The following is a 15,395-nucleotide window of genomic DNA, read 5'->3' as shown; positions in this document are numbered from 1 at the left end:
TGTTAAATATATAATCTTTTTCTTTACTTAATAATTGTTTATAGTTAAATACATCATATCTAAAAATCTAAGGAAGATCTGAAGACTAATTTTTTAATCATCCAGCCACCTTAAAATGTTCATTTATTTCATTTGTGACCCATGTCACGTGTCATTTTTTAAGAATATGGGTCTCAAAATGAAATGATCGTTTTCCTGAGATTATCGCTAAAATTTTGCATTTGAAGAAATCAAACATAAACTGTACTTACAAAATGTTGGAGTAATCAAATTATAACACAAAAAATATATATTAGTAATGCCATCTTTCCAAAACTTTGCAGACAAATAGACATAAATCTAATGTTTCATGTAAAAGTAAAAAAAAAAAAGTAGGTGGTACATTTCAAAAATTTGAGATATGGCATGAAATAAGCTAGTTATAGGCAAACATTGGTATTCATTTTTATTTTTTGACACTAAAGAGATATAAGCTAAATACGCCAAAATATATCGATAGAAATATTAAAAAGTTGTTCAAATATGATTTTGGAACATGAAGAAGGTATTGTAATGAACAAACTATCTGGAAGTTAGGTCTGCAGTGAAAAGGAGGACGCTTAGTAACAGTTCTTTAAACTGCATAATTTAACTACCGAGCCCCCCTCCTTGTTTTGCAAAGTTTGACATAACCATAACCAAAAACCTTTTCTTTCAATTTGCTTCCGGCGCCACTGGGACGAGTTGACGTTTTGTAACCATGGTCACTAGTGAATGAAATTTTATGTCGATGTACTAGTAACTGTTTAGGTGTGTGGATGAGTTGATATTTCGTAACCACGGTAACTAGTGGATAAAACTGTAAAGGTATTTACTTCTGATGTCGATGTAACTGTTTAGGTGTGTGGACGAGCTGACATGTCGTATCGAGTGGCTGACCCTGTCGTCTGACCAGGACCGCTGTGTTCGGTATGGAGAGGGCGCTGTACCGGGACAGTACAAGTGTCATTACTGCTGTACTGTTGACGGATGCAACTCAAAAATAGTTCCAGAGGCCAAATATTTATACAGTACTTTTCCCATTGATATCTAATAAAAAATCGATGTGATAAGTTCTTTTGTTTTTTTTTCACTTAATGTGTAGTTATGTATTCAGGAATTAAGTCTGACAGTCCAAGCAAAGATGAATCACTTGTCTAGCCTTGCTCCAAAGCTCATTTAATGGTAGTTTCGGAAAGGGGGGGAGGGTTGTGGTCGATGTTGTTTGTTTATTGTTTTCGTTTTTTCTATGTATAATTCTATGATTTTAAGAGGGTGATAGGAGATGGGGATTATGTCATCGAAGAATTCAAGAAGATGGAATAAAAAATTTCTATTCTATAATTAATTATACCAATCCAAAACTCGTCAAATTAACAGTAACTATATTTCAGTGAATACCAAATCCAATAGAATACAATGTCTTACCGTATTTTTAGCTCACCGCGACGAAGGCTAGGGGAACTAATTTCATACCCTTGGCGTCGGCGGTTTTTTTGTTGTTGCAGGTCCTGTATCTAAGTTATTACTTGTCTTAACTTCACCAAATTTGCATGGATGATGCATTTGGACTTATGAATTTGAAAGACTTGGATGCTGAATCTGGGCCACGAATTTCAGATGCCCGGTGGAGATTAAGTTTTTTTGGAGCAGTTTAAAATTTTGGTGCAGGTGCACTTTGATAACAATTTCTAAGTTACTACTGGTCCTAACTTCATCAAACTTGCATGGATGGTGCATCTTATGATACTGATGCAACAGACAGGCTTGAATGTTGAATCTGAGCCATAGGTCTCGGATGCTGGAGGAGGTTAAGGTTTTTAGAGCTGTTTAAAATTTTTGGGGCAGTTGCCCTCTGATGAATATATTTTAGTTTTTACTGGTCCTAACTTCACCAAACGTGCGTGGATGGTGCGTCTTATGATTCTGATGCACCTGACAGGCTTGAATGCTGAATCTGAGCCATAGGTTTTCGATGCTGAATGAGGTTATGGTTTTTAGAGCTTGTTAAAGTTTTTGGAGCAGGTATACTAAACTGATTACAAACTGTTTGAAATGACTCTGCTAACTGTGCACAATGCGATGTGTTTCTACTACTGGCAAAAAGAAAGTCATCTAGATAATGAATTATATTTTGATTGTTACAGTTTTTAGTTCACCTGAGCTGAAAGCTCAAGGGGCTAATCTGATCACATTTCGTTTGTCGTCCGTCTGTCTGACCGTCTGTCTGTCTGTCCGTCTGTCTGTAAACTTTTAACATATTCAACATATTCTCAAAAACCACAGGGCAAATTCAACCAAACTTGGCACAAAACATCCTGAGGCTAAGGACATTAAAAATTGTAAAAACTAAGGACCATTCCCTTTAGCCAAGGGAGATAATTAGAAATTATTGAAAGTATTCGAGAAATTTTCAAAAATCTTCTACTCACGAACCACGAGGCAATGAAAGCTGAAACTTTTGTGAAAGCATCCTCAGGTAATGTAGATTTAAAGTTGTGAAAATCATGACCCTCGGGGTTGGGTGGGGCAAAAATGGGGGTCAAATTTTTCCATATGAATATATAAAGTAAATCTTTAAAAATCTTCTTCTCAGACACCATTATGCCAGGAAAGCTGAAACTTAAGTAGAAGCATTCTCAAGTGGTGTAGATTGAAAGTCGTGAAAATCATGACCCCTGGGGGTAGGATGGGGCCACAATGGAGTGGGGGGGGGGCGAATTTTTACATAAGAATATAAAGAGTAAATCTTTAAAAATCATTTTCTCAGAAACCATTTTGCCAGGAAAACTGAAAATTGTATGGAAGCATTTTCAGGTAGTGAAAATTCTAAGTTGTGAAAAATATGACACTCGGAGGTAAGGTTGGGCCACAATGGGTGTCATGTCTTTACATAGGAATATGTAGAGTAAATCTTTAAAAATCTTCTTCTCAGAAAGCAATCATCCAGGAAAGCTGAAGCTTGTGTGGAAGCATCCTCGGGTAGTGTAGATTCAAAGTTATGAAAATCATGACCGTCGGGGGTGGGGTTTTGCCACAATGGGGGGATGGCGACTTTTTACGTTGTAATATATAGAGTAAATCTTTAAAAGTCTTCTTCTCAAGAACCATTTGGGCAGGAAAGTTGAAACTTGTTTGGAAACATCGTCAGGTATTGAGATTTCAAGTTTATTTAAATCATGATTCCCGGGGGGTAGGATGGGGTCACAAAGGGGAGGGGAGACAATTTTTTTTACAAAGGAATATATAGAAAAATGTCTTTAAATCTTATGCCTAGAAAAGTTGTAACTTTAGTGAAAGCACCTTCAGATAGTGTAGACTCAAATTTGTTCAAATCACAATTTTTAGGAGTAGTGTGGGGCCACATTGGGGATTCAGTTGTACAAAGGAAAACATTTTAATTATTCACAAAAACTGAAATGTTATAATATATGCTTTTACTTATATGCAAGCATTTTTATGTATTGCTGATTCTTTGAAATTGTTTAAACTTTGGCCCCTGGGCGATTATTGGACCTCACAAGGGGTTCAGAGTTTGATGTAGGTTTATATCCTGTATATAAACAATTGTTTAAAGTCTTTTGAGAACTGCAATGCTGAATGTGATATGACTATACAATCATCCTGTTAGAAAAGGGACTTGATTATAAATATAAGAATATCCAGAGGGAAACAGATATTTGTGTATAGGATCTACATGTATTATACCACACTGTCGAGATATTTTTTATTATGACTCTATGAAGCTGATTTTATCATGCCTAGTGTTGCTAAGGTGAGCGATGTGGCCCATGGTCCTCTTGTTTGGTAATGCCCAGTGTAAAAAGGAAGAGAACTTTTCTAATGTTGAGCAAGCTATAGAGCACCCAAACGGCATACACTTGTCAATATAAAATTTACCTTGTATACACATACCCAGTAGACAAAAATCTGAAGGATGAATGGGCAATTGACGGAAAGCGCTTGACAAGTCCATTTTACATAACAATGTGGCTTTACCTAGAGAACTGATCGTATTTATTGCATCATCAAAGGACGCATAAGATACTGAACACAATGCAGGATCAAAAAAATCAGTATCACTTACCAATAGCGGCAGACAAGTTTGTGTTTAATCTCCACACCCCCCCCCCCATCCTTTTTTGGCAGAACTCCTACTGGATTTCAGGTGGTTTCCCATCCTTGACATTAACGAATTTCTACTGTACGAATATTGTCATCGTCCTTGGAAGGAAAGATTCGAAAGATCAAACCCATGGGCCACCAAGTTCGACAAGTTGAGGAATCAAATTTCCCGGTTTCAGATTCTCTCGTTGTTGGTTCAATTTTCTGCTAGTTTGGAGACTGCTCAGAAATTCTCCCTTCCATCGTTTCCAGAATATGTTAGAAATAATACAAACACGTTCCCATCCCGTCTTGTACATGTTCATATCATCGCCCAAATCAGGAAAAGGGTCAAAAAAGTCTTCTGGGTTAACAGCATCACAGGACTGATGATAATTTGATCATCAGGATCTGTTGATATTGGAGTTACTGGTCGAGAGTTGATGATCGAAGACACTTCATACACATGTGAAGGATTTCATTGGTAAGTTGACCTTTGTGCTGAAAATGAATCGTGTCTAACATCTTGCGGGCCATGCTGATCATCCTTCCCAAGGGCCTCCCATGTGGGAAGCATGGGGAGGGTTAAACTTCCAGATTGTTCCTGACTTGTAAAGAAAGTCCAGGACTGCGTTTTACAAAAGAACTTACGACTTTCGACCAAAATAATGAATGCTAATTAATCATCAACTAATCAATGATTTATTCTTATGGTTGGAAAATACAATAATGGGAATTGAAATATTTGTAAACAAATGATTATATTTCAGTTTTAATCTTTAAAGATCAATTTACGAGGCTGTTAATATTTACGACTTTGTCGTAAGTTCTTTTGTAAAATGCTGTTCCTTGCTCCTAACACACGTTATCAATTCTCAGGGCGTCTAAAGATTCAACAAAGTTGGTTCCACGATCGGAACAGAATTCCTTTACCGATTCTCGTATACATACAAAACGACGTACAGCGTTTATAAACGCAGAGCTGCTCATCTCCTCTTCGAGCACGATGTGCAAGTCTCGTATGGCCATGCAGATAAGAAAATAGTCCTGCTGGCTATCACTTCCCATGCCTTCCTTGAAGGTCCTTCCTGCTCTCTTCAACACCATGATGACCTTTACCAACCTCTGCAAGCTGGATAATTTTTCAAACTTGGATGATATCTGTCTAGGAAACTCCTCTATGGCAGTTTTTGATGTCTTGATGCAGGGTCGTACTTAACAATCGTTGTGTGGGTCAAATAGCTGGAAACTATCTGACTTTACACGTTGATGGTCGTCATCATCTTCACTATGGGGAGGTCCCTGAATCCAATTACCTTCTACCAGTTTCTCAACGCAAGAGCTACCTTTAGTTCCAACATCAGCAAAGTTCCGAAAAGCTGAGATATACTTGCACTGTTCAGGTTGAGAGCGCCCGTGAATGATTGAATCTCTGTTGCTAACATAGGTATAGAAACGTCTGGTATTATTGTTCAAGTACCCAAGAACTACTTTATTGTCTGTGAAATAGTTTATGTGTTCCATTGGAATGTCTAAATTCAGCGCGATGATGTCTTTTATTTCTGTAGCCAGGACAGGACTGCGGTGCATAATTCCAGACGCGGTATTGTATATCCCGGTATAGGTGCAAGCTTTGCATTTCCCAAGATAAAGGCCTATTTTCTAGTTTCAGGATCCTTAACATAGGCAACTGATGGTATTGCCTTCTTAGAGGCATCTGAATAGACATGTATCTCTGGTTTATCGGCCTTGCAGAGAGAATCAAGCACGTACATCCAAGGGATACTAAAGTGACTCAGGTTGTGCAGAGACTGTATCCAGCTGTCCTAATCATGTCGGTAAGTATCAGGTAAGTCATCGTCCCAGGCGATTTCTGTACTGCAAATGTTCCTAGCTGAAATTCTCCCCGTGAAAGGGACTTGGACACGATTGGAGATCAAAAATTTTATTTTAATTTTTTATGTATTAAATGGTTTACTGGTGCATTTTGTATAATTGACCAAAATATAGAATGTGAGTCAAGTTACAAGCGAGATACAGAGGAAAGATTTGATTGTTATATTAACAAAGCTCAATTCTTATAGTTGTTTACAAAAAATGTAATGTAGAGAATTATCATTTCATAGACAAAATGACTTGTAGAAAACAATTTAAACTTATTCAAAATCTTAATAAATACTATTTTCAACAAAAGAAAGATACATTTGATTGAAACTTACACCAATACAACACATATGTAAAATATAAAAATTTTAGCTTTGTTTACAAAATAAAGAGTAATGAACTCTGAATCTTGCTTTTAACTTGATATTTGACTTTCACATTTTGACATAGCATTATAAATTTCTATATTTATCAGTAGAAACATTGAAAATGGAAAAATAAAATTTGAAAATTTTAAGTCAAATCGTGTCCAAGTCACTTTAAGACTAAGGGTGCAATGAAACCCATTGAGTCAAATAAATTGTTTAAGGTAGAAAGGCGTCTTTTTTGAGTAAATGGTTTATCCTCTAGTTGATTGTTGAAGGTAAAGGTGTCTGAGTTAAGGTCCCATGACAGACCAAGACTCTGCTCTGCTGGTAAATCTTCTGATCCAATGCTGACTTGGGCCGAACTTTTCTCAAGTCTTGACTAGGTAACGCATTCATAACTGCTACGCTGTTAGATTCGATCTTTTGAAATCTAATAGTTCTTCCTCCAATTCTTGCTGTGTTTTCTTCACCAATTCAATAGCTTCATCAGCGGTTGAAGCGGAAATCAGTCCATCTTCAACATAGAAATTTCGTTCAACAAAATCCCTGACGTTCTTCTCACCGTTTTCAATTGCCTTACGTAGTACATACGTAGCTACAGCTGGCGATGGGCAATTGCCGAACACATGCACTCGCATTCGGTATTCTACGAGGGTCAATCAAAAAATGCGAAGACTTTTGTCATAGCTATGTTACTTAACGTCATATCATTACTAAATTTGGAAGACAATATTTTGCAATAGTTTCAAACAATTTGCAAGAAAAACAGTTAATAAATTCCTGCAAAAATGAGGTCACGGCGCACGGTCAACATTTGTGTTATGTCAACAATAAACCATATAATGTTGAAAGTAATATCTCTAAAAATTGGGCTTAAAACCAAATAGTATTGAAACCTCACATTTAGTATAGTCATGGAATTCCATGTTCCAAATAATGACGGGATATATTGTTTTGTGGAACAGATATTTGTAACTAAAGACAGGTAGTCCTCTTTAGAATTGACTAAAAACATCGACGTCGCCGGACGTCACGGCGCAACGAGAAGTACAAACAAAATGGATTTAACCCAGGAAAAGCCGATACAAGTTGTGAAAATGCTCAATGGTGCAAAAAATAAGTCAACAATTATTTGCAAGTTTGTGTTTAACTGTAATAAATTTTGTGGGGGTGGTGGTAATTGTATTTTGAATATAAAACAGTCCGAGAGAGAGTAGAATATCTGTAAATATTTGGTCAAAAAATAAGTAACGTCAACCGACGTTCAGGGTTATCCTTACTGTAAACTAATAGATACACGGTTAGAAAATGAAAACTTCGAAGAACTAACTTATGATTCTCGAATAAATGTGTGAAAATAAGATGTTAAGTGGTTCAGTGCCATTTTAAATTGTAAGGAGAAAGGCAGAACTGTGCGTGTTAAATCTTGACGTCATGTTTTGAACGTTACCGTGCGCAGTGGTGACAAAACATGTTGTTTTTAAAAAGGGGTAACAAAAATACCGTTTCATCAAATGGACTTAAACTTCGCATATCAATAACATAAGTGTTGATGCACAGATTAATCTGTTAAGTATGACTTTCATGAAAAAATTTTGATAGACAGCCACATTGTCTTCGTATTTTTTGATTGACCCTCGTATGAAGTCATTCTCTGGGTTGTTGTTGCGATACAACAAGAATCTCAGGAAGTCTCGGTTCTCTTCCTATACATAGAATGAATAGAACATCTGTTCTATATCAGCTATCACTGCTGTCCGATCTCTGTGGAAACGAAGTAAGACTCCATAAAGGCTGTTCGAAAAGTTCGGACCTGCATGTCAACAAGACACTGTTGAGTGATTTTTCTTGGTAAACAATTGAAGAGTCAAAAACATCTCGAATCTTATTGGGTTTTTTGGGGGTTTATACACTCCAAATAGTGACAGGTACCAGCACTATTTGTCTTCTGGAAGAGGCTTATTTCTGCTGATTGATCCAGCTTTGGTATGTGGCATGCAACATGACGTAGGTGCTGGTGACATCTCGCTATTTGTGGGGTTGGAATTTCCGATAGATCATTGGGCATGTTGTTACACTCAATGACTGGTGGCAAATTAAACGTCTCCCCGCCATCACAAGGTCGAATACAGATATTTTTAGCACGTCTCGCAGGCAACCGGACCTGTCCAGCACCGGAAAACTTATTATCAGCGACGTCCAGCGCATCGAGGACAGCTGATGTTACTTTGGTCATCTAATATGGTATATACCTTCACTGCTTTGTTGGGCTGTCCCTTGGGAAAAACTTTCACTTGTACAGTCTCTGCGCACGAACGTCAATTAAATTTCTGGCTGCACAGTTGATTAGGCTCCCCACTATGCTCCTTTCCAGGTGTCACATGCGATGACTCTTTGAATGTTGTACTCTTAACTTGTTTTCCTTGATTGCTTTCAACCATATGAAGTGATGGTGCATAACATTGACTTCCACAGTCTTCACCGCGAACAGCGGCTTGACAGTCTTTAGCTGTATTGTTTGTAGTCACGTATGAACTTCTTACTGTCTCGAACTGGTAACTTAGAAATTCTCTACCTTTGTTTAGGGAATGGTTGGAGTAATGGATGGGACATTTTTCTAGTTTTATTTTGTTCTGAATCTCCCAGCACTTCTGTTTTCCTGCTATACATTGTAGGCTGTTTGCAGATATCAGTGAGTGGTCTGCTTGGTCTTGATATGGTGGAACTCTCTGCGAAGTGTGTTAAACCTGGATCGTTCAACATCAAACTCATGCTCTAGACGAAATCGCAAAACCCACTGAAGGGTGGAAACCTACATCGTGTGCTCTCTTATACCTTGTAGCTCTGTCTTACCATTTTCCCCGTAGATGAGGAGGTGATTTGTGCATTACGGGAATGATGCCCGCAAATGGGTCATAGTAACTTATAAGTGGGTGTACTTTGGATTTTGTTTCACTGCTTCTATTTCCATAAGTATGTCATACAAGTCATATAAGTTCTTGCTGTCTTTCATTGTTTTCTTATGGAAATTGCGAATCTTGGTCTTCAGATGCCTCCACCATCTCAGCAGCTCCGTATCTCTCTTCTAGTCTCTCCCATATTTTCGCTTATGCTTCTGAAGGATTCCCTATATTTGATGTCCTGATGTTCTGCGCAAATTTTGATGGCTCAGGTCCTAACCAATTAGCAAGCAGGTCATACTCTTCCAGTCTACATACATTTAACTCTGATGTGATAGCTCTGAAGGAAGTTTTCAAGCGAGGATAAGTTTCAGGACGGTCATTTAAATTTTAGGATTTCGACATGAGCAAATCCTTTTTTTATTTTAACAAAAACTGTATGAACTCGCTTGTTGTCCCACGGTTTTCATCCTGGCCTTGAGTAGGTTCGTTAACAAGTCTAGATGCTAGAGTTCTTGGCACGAAGGGGGTCGCATTAGGATTCACAGATGTAGATTTATGATTTGTTATCGTTCGATTGGAAGGAGCCGAAATGTCAACTTGACCTGAATTTCGTTGATTCGAAGTAAAATGGCCTGGTAGAGGATGCATTTGATTACTTGGCCTTGCTGAGGTTCAAGTGTTAAGGTATAGCAGCGTTGCATGTAACATTTGTTTAGGAGTAAGCTCACTCGTACGAACTGCTAGATTCTGCTCGTTGACGTAGCTCATAGTCCTCTCTTGATGAATTTACTTTAGTCTTCATCGGCGGATTCTTCTATATCTTCCTGCATGGAGTTTAGCTCGGTTTTCGTCACCGCCGCTTCCTTCAGGGCCGCAAGAACAAAATGCTCCTCTGCAAATTGGCTTATTGCTTCGGAAATTTATGTTTAGCTTTAGCAAAATTCAGCCTTTGCCCTCTGTTGACAAAGAGCTGAAAGGAGAGGGCTTTGAGTGCCGAGAATTCGCTGTTGATCCTAGTGCTTTCACTTTAAATGTCTTCATTAAATGCCCCTTAAAATCCGACATTCGATTTTGGGGTTCACTCAATGTTTGGTTTCTATTGGCCATTGTAAGATGGCAAGGTCTGAAATTTCAGGTGTATAAGGATGAAGTTGGTCTGTCTCCGTGGGCTACGAGGTGTCTACAACAACTATGCCTACACCACAAAATGCATTTAAAGGTAAGTCATGAACGATGCTGTTATTAACTCTTTAAACATATTAAGAGTTGCATTTTGCAATAATACAGTATTGCCTTTATACATATAATGCTTCATTTTTGTTTCAATGTATTCTTTTTTAGTTCTCCACATTTTAGACAAGTTACAAAATCAAGTAAAAGCTGATTTTAAACCATGAATATCTTTTTATATCTATTTTCTTTGTATAACATTCAATATAAACAGATTTAGTTTAAATATATTTGTTTTGTTGGTTTTTGTTACGTTTGATTGTGGATAGAACACAACAAACAAAATATGTTAAAGTTTAAAAGAATGACCAACTTCTATAGGAAAAAAAAACATCATGATTTGTATCACTGGTGATTTTATTTCTAATAGGATTATACTCAATAAACACATGTTGTTCATGTTTATGTAAGTAATTAAATTCTTCACTCACTATTAAGATATTAGATTTTACTACCATTGCCATAGTAGTAATTAATCAAAATTGTGTTATGGAAATGTGAAAAACAGTTTCCTTACATAAATATTTTTTATAGATGGCTTAAATAATTTAAAGTGGTTATTTACGCGTGGGGGAGATTTACACCAGTTCTGCGGTAAGCTTCAAACCCCCAAAACTTACTTGTGGTACGCATCCATGCATTGTATGACTCCAAAAAACGTGTACTTTACCATCAACGTGAATAATCACTTTTAAAGTTTGTGAAACTTTACATCTTTATCAAAGTCAGACAGCAAAATTGAGGGTTTTTTCAATGTTATGGTCGAGATGATAAAATGATTGTATCAGACAAACACGCTGCAAATGGCCACAGAACTATCCACCCTACCCAGAAAACACAAAAAAATGGTTACAAAGCTCGAGCTAAGGAATAAAAATCCTTGTTATCAAAGGAAAAAACAATCAATTTCCAAATAAAAGAAAATCTATATTAATTATGGAATTATATCATAATTGTTTAAATTCGATATATAAGCAAATAATAAATAATACAAAACCTAATTGCCTTTTTTAAATCCCATATGTAATAAATCGTTTTCCATTGTACTAAGGAATTGGTTGTTTTGGGGTGCAAAGAAAAAGTTCTGGAAAACAGATGGAGTTTACTCTACACAGATATACTTATCAGCAGGGTAGGGGTCAATTACTTTGGAATGAAATTAAATACTTTCAAATACATCAATTATTTTGTCAATTACTGCAATTACAATTACAGTGATGTTTTCAAGATAGTGATGCGTTAAGATGGGTAATGTACGTCAGTCGTTCACAGAGAAAGAAAAGTTGAAAGTAATTTATAATTTGTTCACTGCAATTTCATTAGACTTCTATGTTTTCTTCAATGACCCTTTGGCAAACAATACTGAAAAATTCAAATCTGTACTTTATTTTTTTCTCGAGAAAATAGATAATTTATAACAACAAGTGTTGTCAGGCGGCGCAATGTGCGACGTCGAAAATTTCCAGTTTTCCGTTGTTGATAAACCCTCCACATCGTTTACAGTATTATTTACGTTCTATTTCCGAAAAAGTCTTAGAAAAAATATTATCTTTGAACAAGTACCCTGAATGCACATTCAACAAAAATATCTAGTTTTGTTTTGTTTTGTTTTTTCTTTTAATATTTTCTTAGTACAAACGATCTGTCGGCTCCAAACCCGCCCTGTATTACTTGTTTTCTAACGTCCGTCTTGCCGAAATGTGTCGTTCAACATTTTGACGTCCATCGATATCGTTCGTGGTTTCTTTTTTCCACTTACTGCATCATACTCGTTCAAATAGTTTCAATGTTGTTTAACTTCTTATTCACAAAACCATTTTTAATCAATTTTGGTAATTTCATTTACTTCCAAAGCCGCTTAGAATTTATTTCATGGTCTTTACAAAATTCTATCAGTTACTGCTGCGCCACCTTAAACGCTGACATCGTCATGTTATTACGGGTTAACTTTTCAACTTGTCGAAAAACGCGCTATAAAATATTTAAAAGTTTTGTTATAGCCAAAACATTTTCTGAGTAAATAATAGAATAATTATCAAAAAACAAATATGTTTAATTTGAATTTTTTCACTCGAAAAATACGTATCCTCGCAATTTTCATTTCATTATGCTGATTTTAACTTTTTGTTTTTGACATTGCGCCGCATGTCGAATTTCTGATCTAACATGCTTTCATTTAACTAATGTAATCTTAAACAATTTTTCATTTTAAAATATGATTTGAATGCAAATTTCTTGAACCCTTTGTGGTACATATTTCATTTTCCTTTGACTTTGATTACCTGAATAACACCACTTGTCTACGCTATTTTGGGACAACCCTCGTAATCGCGTATGCCGAGGCCCATGGAAATCGCGCAGCAGGGAGGCAGTTTTCCATCAACGAGGCCAATGTTCGACTATGGAGACGTCAGGGAGACAGCAGCAGCTACCAAAGACCAAGGTGGCAGAGAGGCGTTCAGCACCTTTCCCCGACTTAGAGGCCGAGCTGCTCATCTGGGTCACGGAGCGTAGACTTCAGGGATATGGTGTTTTTACTGCTGGGATACTCTGAAGATCGCCATGAAGGACCCCAAGGCACGAGACTTCAAAACATTGACGAATTGGTGTTACTCCTTCCTAAAGAGACACAATCTTTCCATCCCGCGGAGGGCCCACATCTCTCAGAAACTGCCTGAGGACTACGAAGAGAAACTCTCCAACTTCCAAAGTTTTGTCATAAAGATGAGGAAGAAATATGGCTACAACTTGACACAGATCGGGAACGCAGACCAGACTCCGCTGACATTTGATCTTCCCGCCGATACCACTGTCAACCCCAAGGGCGCATCAACAGTATCGATCATGACAATGGGCAACGAAAAGAACAGGTTTACCGTGATGCTAGCCTGCACTGCTGCTGGGGAAAAGTTGCCACCGTATGTTGTGTTTAAGCGGAAGATAATGCCGAAACTTCAGTTTTCTAAGGGAATCTATGTGAATTTGCATCCCAACGGTTGGTTTGATGATGACATTACGAAGGACTGAATAAGGAAAGTGTGGGGACGACGACCAGGTACTGACTGGGGCCTGTTAGTGTTGGATGCGTTCCAAAGCTGTAAAGAACATTGTGAAGGAAAATCACAATACAGACATTGCCATTATTTCCGGAGGAATGACCAGTGTTCTTCAGCCCCTCTATGTCAGCGTGAACAAGCCCATGAAAGTCGCACTTAGACGGAAGTGGAATTCATGGATGTGTGGTGACCAGCATACATACACAGCTCAGGGACGCATGCGGAAACCCGAACTTGACACCTTCTGCACATGGATCAAAGAAGCTTGGGAAGAATTCGATCCCCAGATCATCGTCCGTGCCTTCAAGACATGCTGCATCTCAAACGCACTCGATAAATCCGAGGACGACTTTCTTTGGCAGGAAACTCCATCCACATCTACAGAGGACAGCGATGCCGAAGATTGTGACAGAAATGACATTGTCTATGATGACGACAGTGAAGATGACCCCCCCCCCCCGTGCTTAGAGACATCTACAGGATATTCAGTTAAAGGGGCATGGTCACGATTTTGGCCAAATTTTATTTTTCTGTTTTTATTATTTGCAATGCTTTAGGAATGCATTTCTTATTATTAAATGAAGTTTTGGTGCTAGTCGTTGAGTTTTAAGCAAGATACAGGGCTCACAATTCTCCGTCATGTAAACAAGGCTCGTGCCTTGTTTTTGTTTACATAGGTCGAATATACCGGTAAAATAAAAATTCAAGCTATTTTGTCCTACTTATTATTCATTTTAAGCATAAATAAACAGTTCCTAACGATAAATACATTCATTTTTGGTCTTAAACAATTCAACATTCAAAATGTAAACAAACGCTTTGTTTACTTAGCGAAGAATTGCAAGCTCTGTAACTCGTTTATAACTCATTAAATGACACTCAAATTTTGGTTGCCTAATAAAAATGCCGAACTGAAGCATTGTAAACATAAAATCGAAAAAATAATTTTTGACAAAAATCGTGACCATGTCCCTTTAAAGTGACGACGAGGAGTTGAAAGGATTCTAAGTGTTCAGTGCTTAACGTGATCAATGTTATTATTTTGCATGCTGTTTCATTTTATGTGTTTGTCATTTATTTATTTATTTGATTACTTGAACAATGTGTGCTTAAATGCCTTAACATATTTCAATGTTAATTGTCTTCTAATGATATCTGTGTTGCCTTGAACATAATAAATTATATGCAGAAATACGTGTGTTGTTTATAGTACACTTATAGCCTTAGGGGGTGTCTGAGATAACCAAGGTGTCAAGCGTTAGCGTTGTGGAGAACAACAATGGCTTCAATTAACAGAATAGGCTATAGAATTGTTATATTCATAATTATTTGCAAGATCATTACATTATATGCTTTAAAATTAGTCAAATGATTTGTAAACTGTTTTAAAAGACCGGTTACAAATATAGCACGTGGCCAACTAAGCCCGGATTATCTTAACATCTATTAATAACAGTTGTAATAGAGGCGTACCCGGAGATGAAGAATAGGCAGTTCAAATTAATTTTTAAAAGCCATTTTGAAACAGTTTATTGATTAACATACTTTAATTATACATTTTCTTTAATAATATGGTATAACAATGACTTCCTAAGGGTCAAATACGCAGTACAGTTAAGGCGGCCAATAAAAATATAGGCAATTTTTTGTGATGAAAACACGTATACTTTAGTTCAACTGGCATGTCCTTTTTAAAATCAATAACAGTTACTCAAATGCAATATATTTTTAAAATATATTTATAACAGTACAATATTTTATGTTCATAGTGATCACGTGATATGGCAGTAGCATGGTACAAGCAGATGTATTTGTGGTTTTGAGGTCATTTA

The 15,395-nt window shown here is 37.0% G+C and overlaps 1 protein-coding gene across 5 annotated transcripts in view; it reads left to right on the top strand.

The window, feature by feature from the left end:
• Positions 1–15,395, top strand: part of LOC128161222 (protein kinase C-binding protein NELL2-like) — a 42,080-nt gene that overhangs the window by 11,771 nt on the left and 14,914 nt on the right. For 2 of the 5 annotated variants that reach the window (XM_052824497.1, XM_052824464.1), the window contains one exon: positions 880–1,073. The exons of the other annotated variants lie outside the window; for them this stretch is intronic. In XM_052824497.1, coding sequence (XP_052680457.1) covers positions 880–1,072 — 193 coding nt within the window. In that variant the 3' untranslated portion in view covers position 1,073. Of the gene's footprint in view, positions 1–879; positions 1,074–15,395 lie in introns of those variants that run through there. 5 annotated transcript variants of the gene reach the window in all.

The sequence above is a fragment of the Crassostrea angulata genome, chromosome 1 (assembly GCF_025612915.1).
Source record: "Crassostrea angulata isolate pt1a10 chromosome 1, ASM2561291v2, whole genome shotgun sequence".
Lineage (NCBI taxonomy): Eukaryota > Metazoa > Mollusca > Bivalvia > Ostreida > Ostreidae > Magallana > Magallana angulata.
The sequence above is the reverse complement of the archived record's forward strand: the minus strand, read 5'-3'. Positions and strand labels throughout refer to the sequence as shown.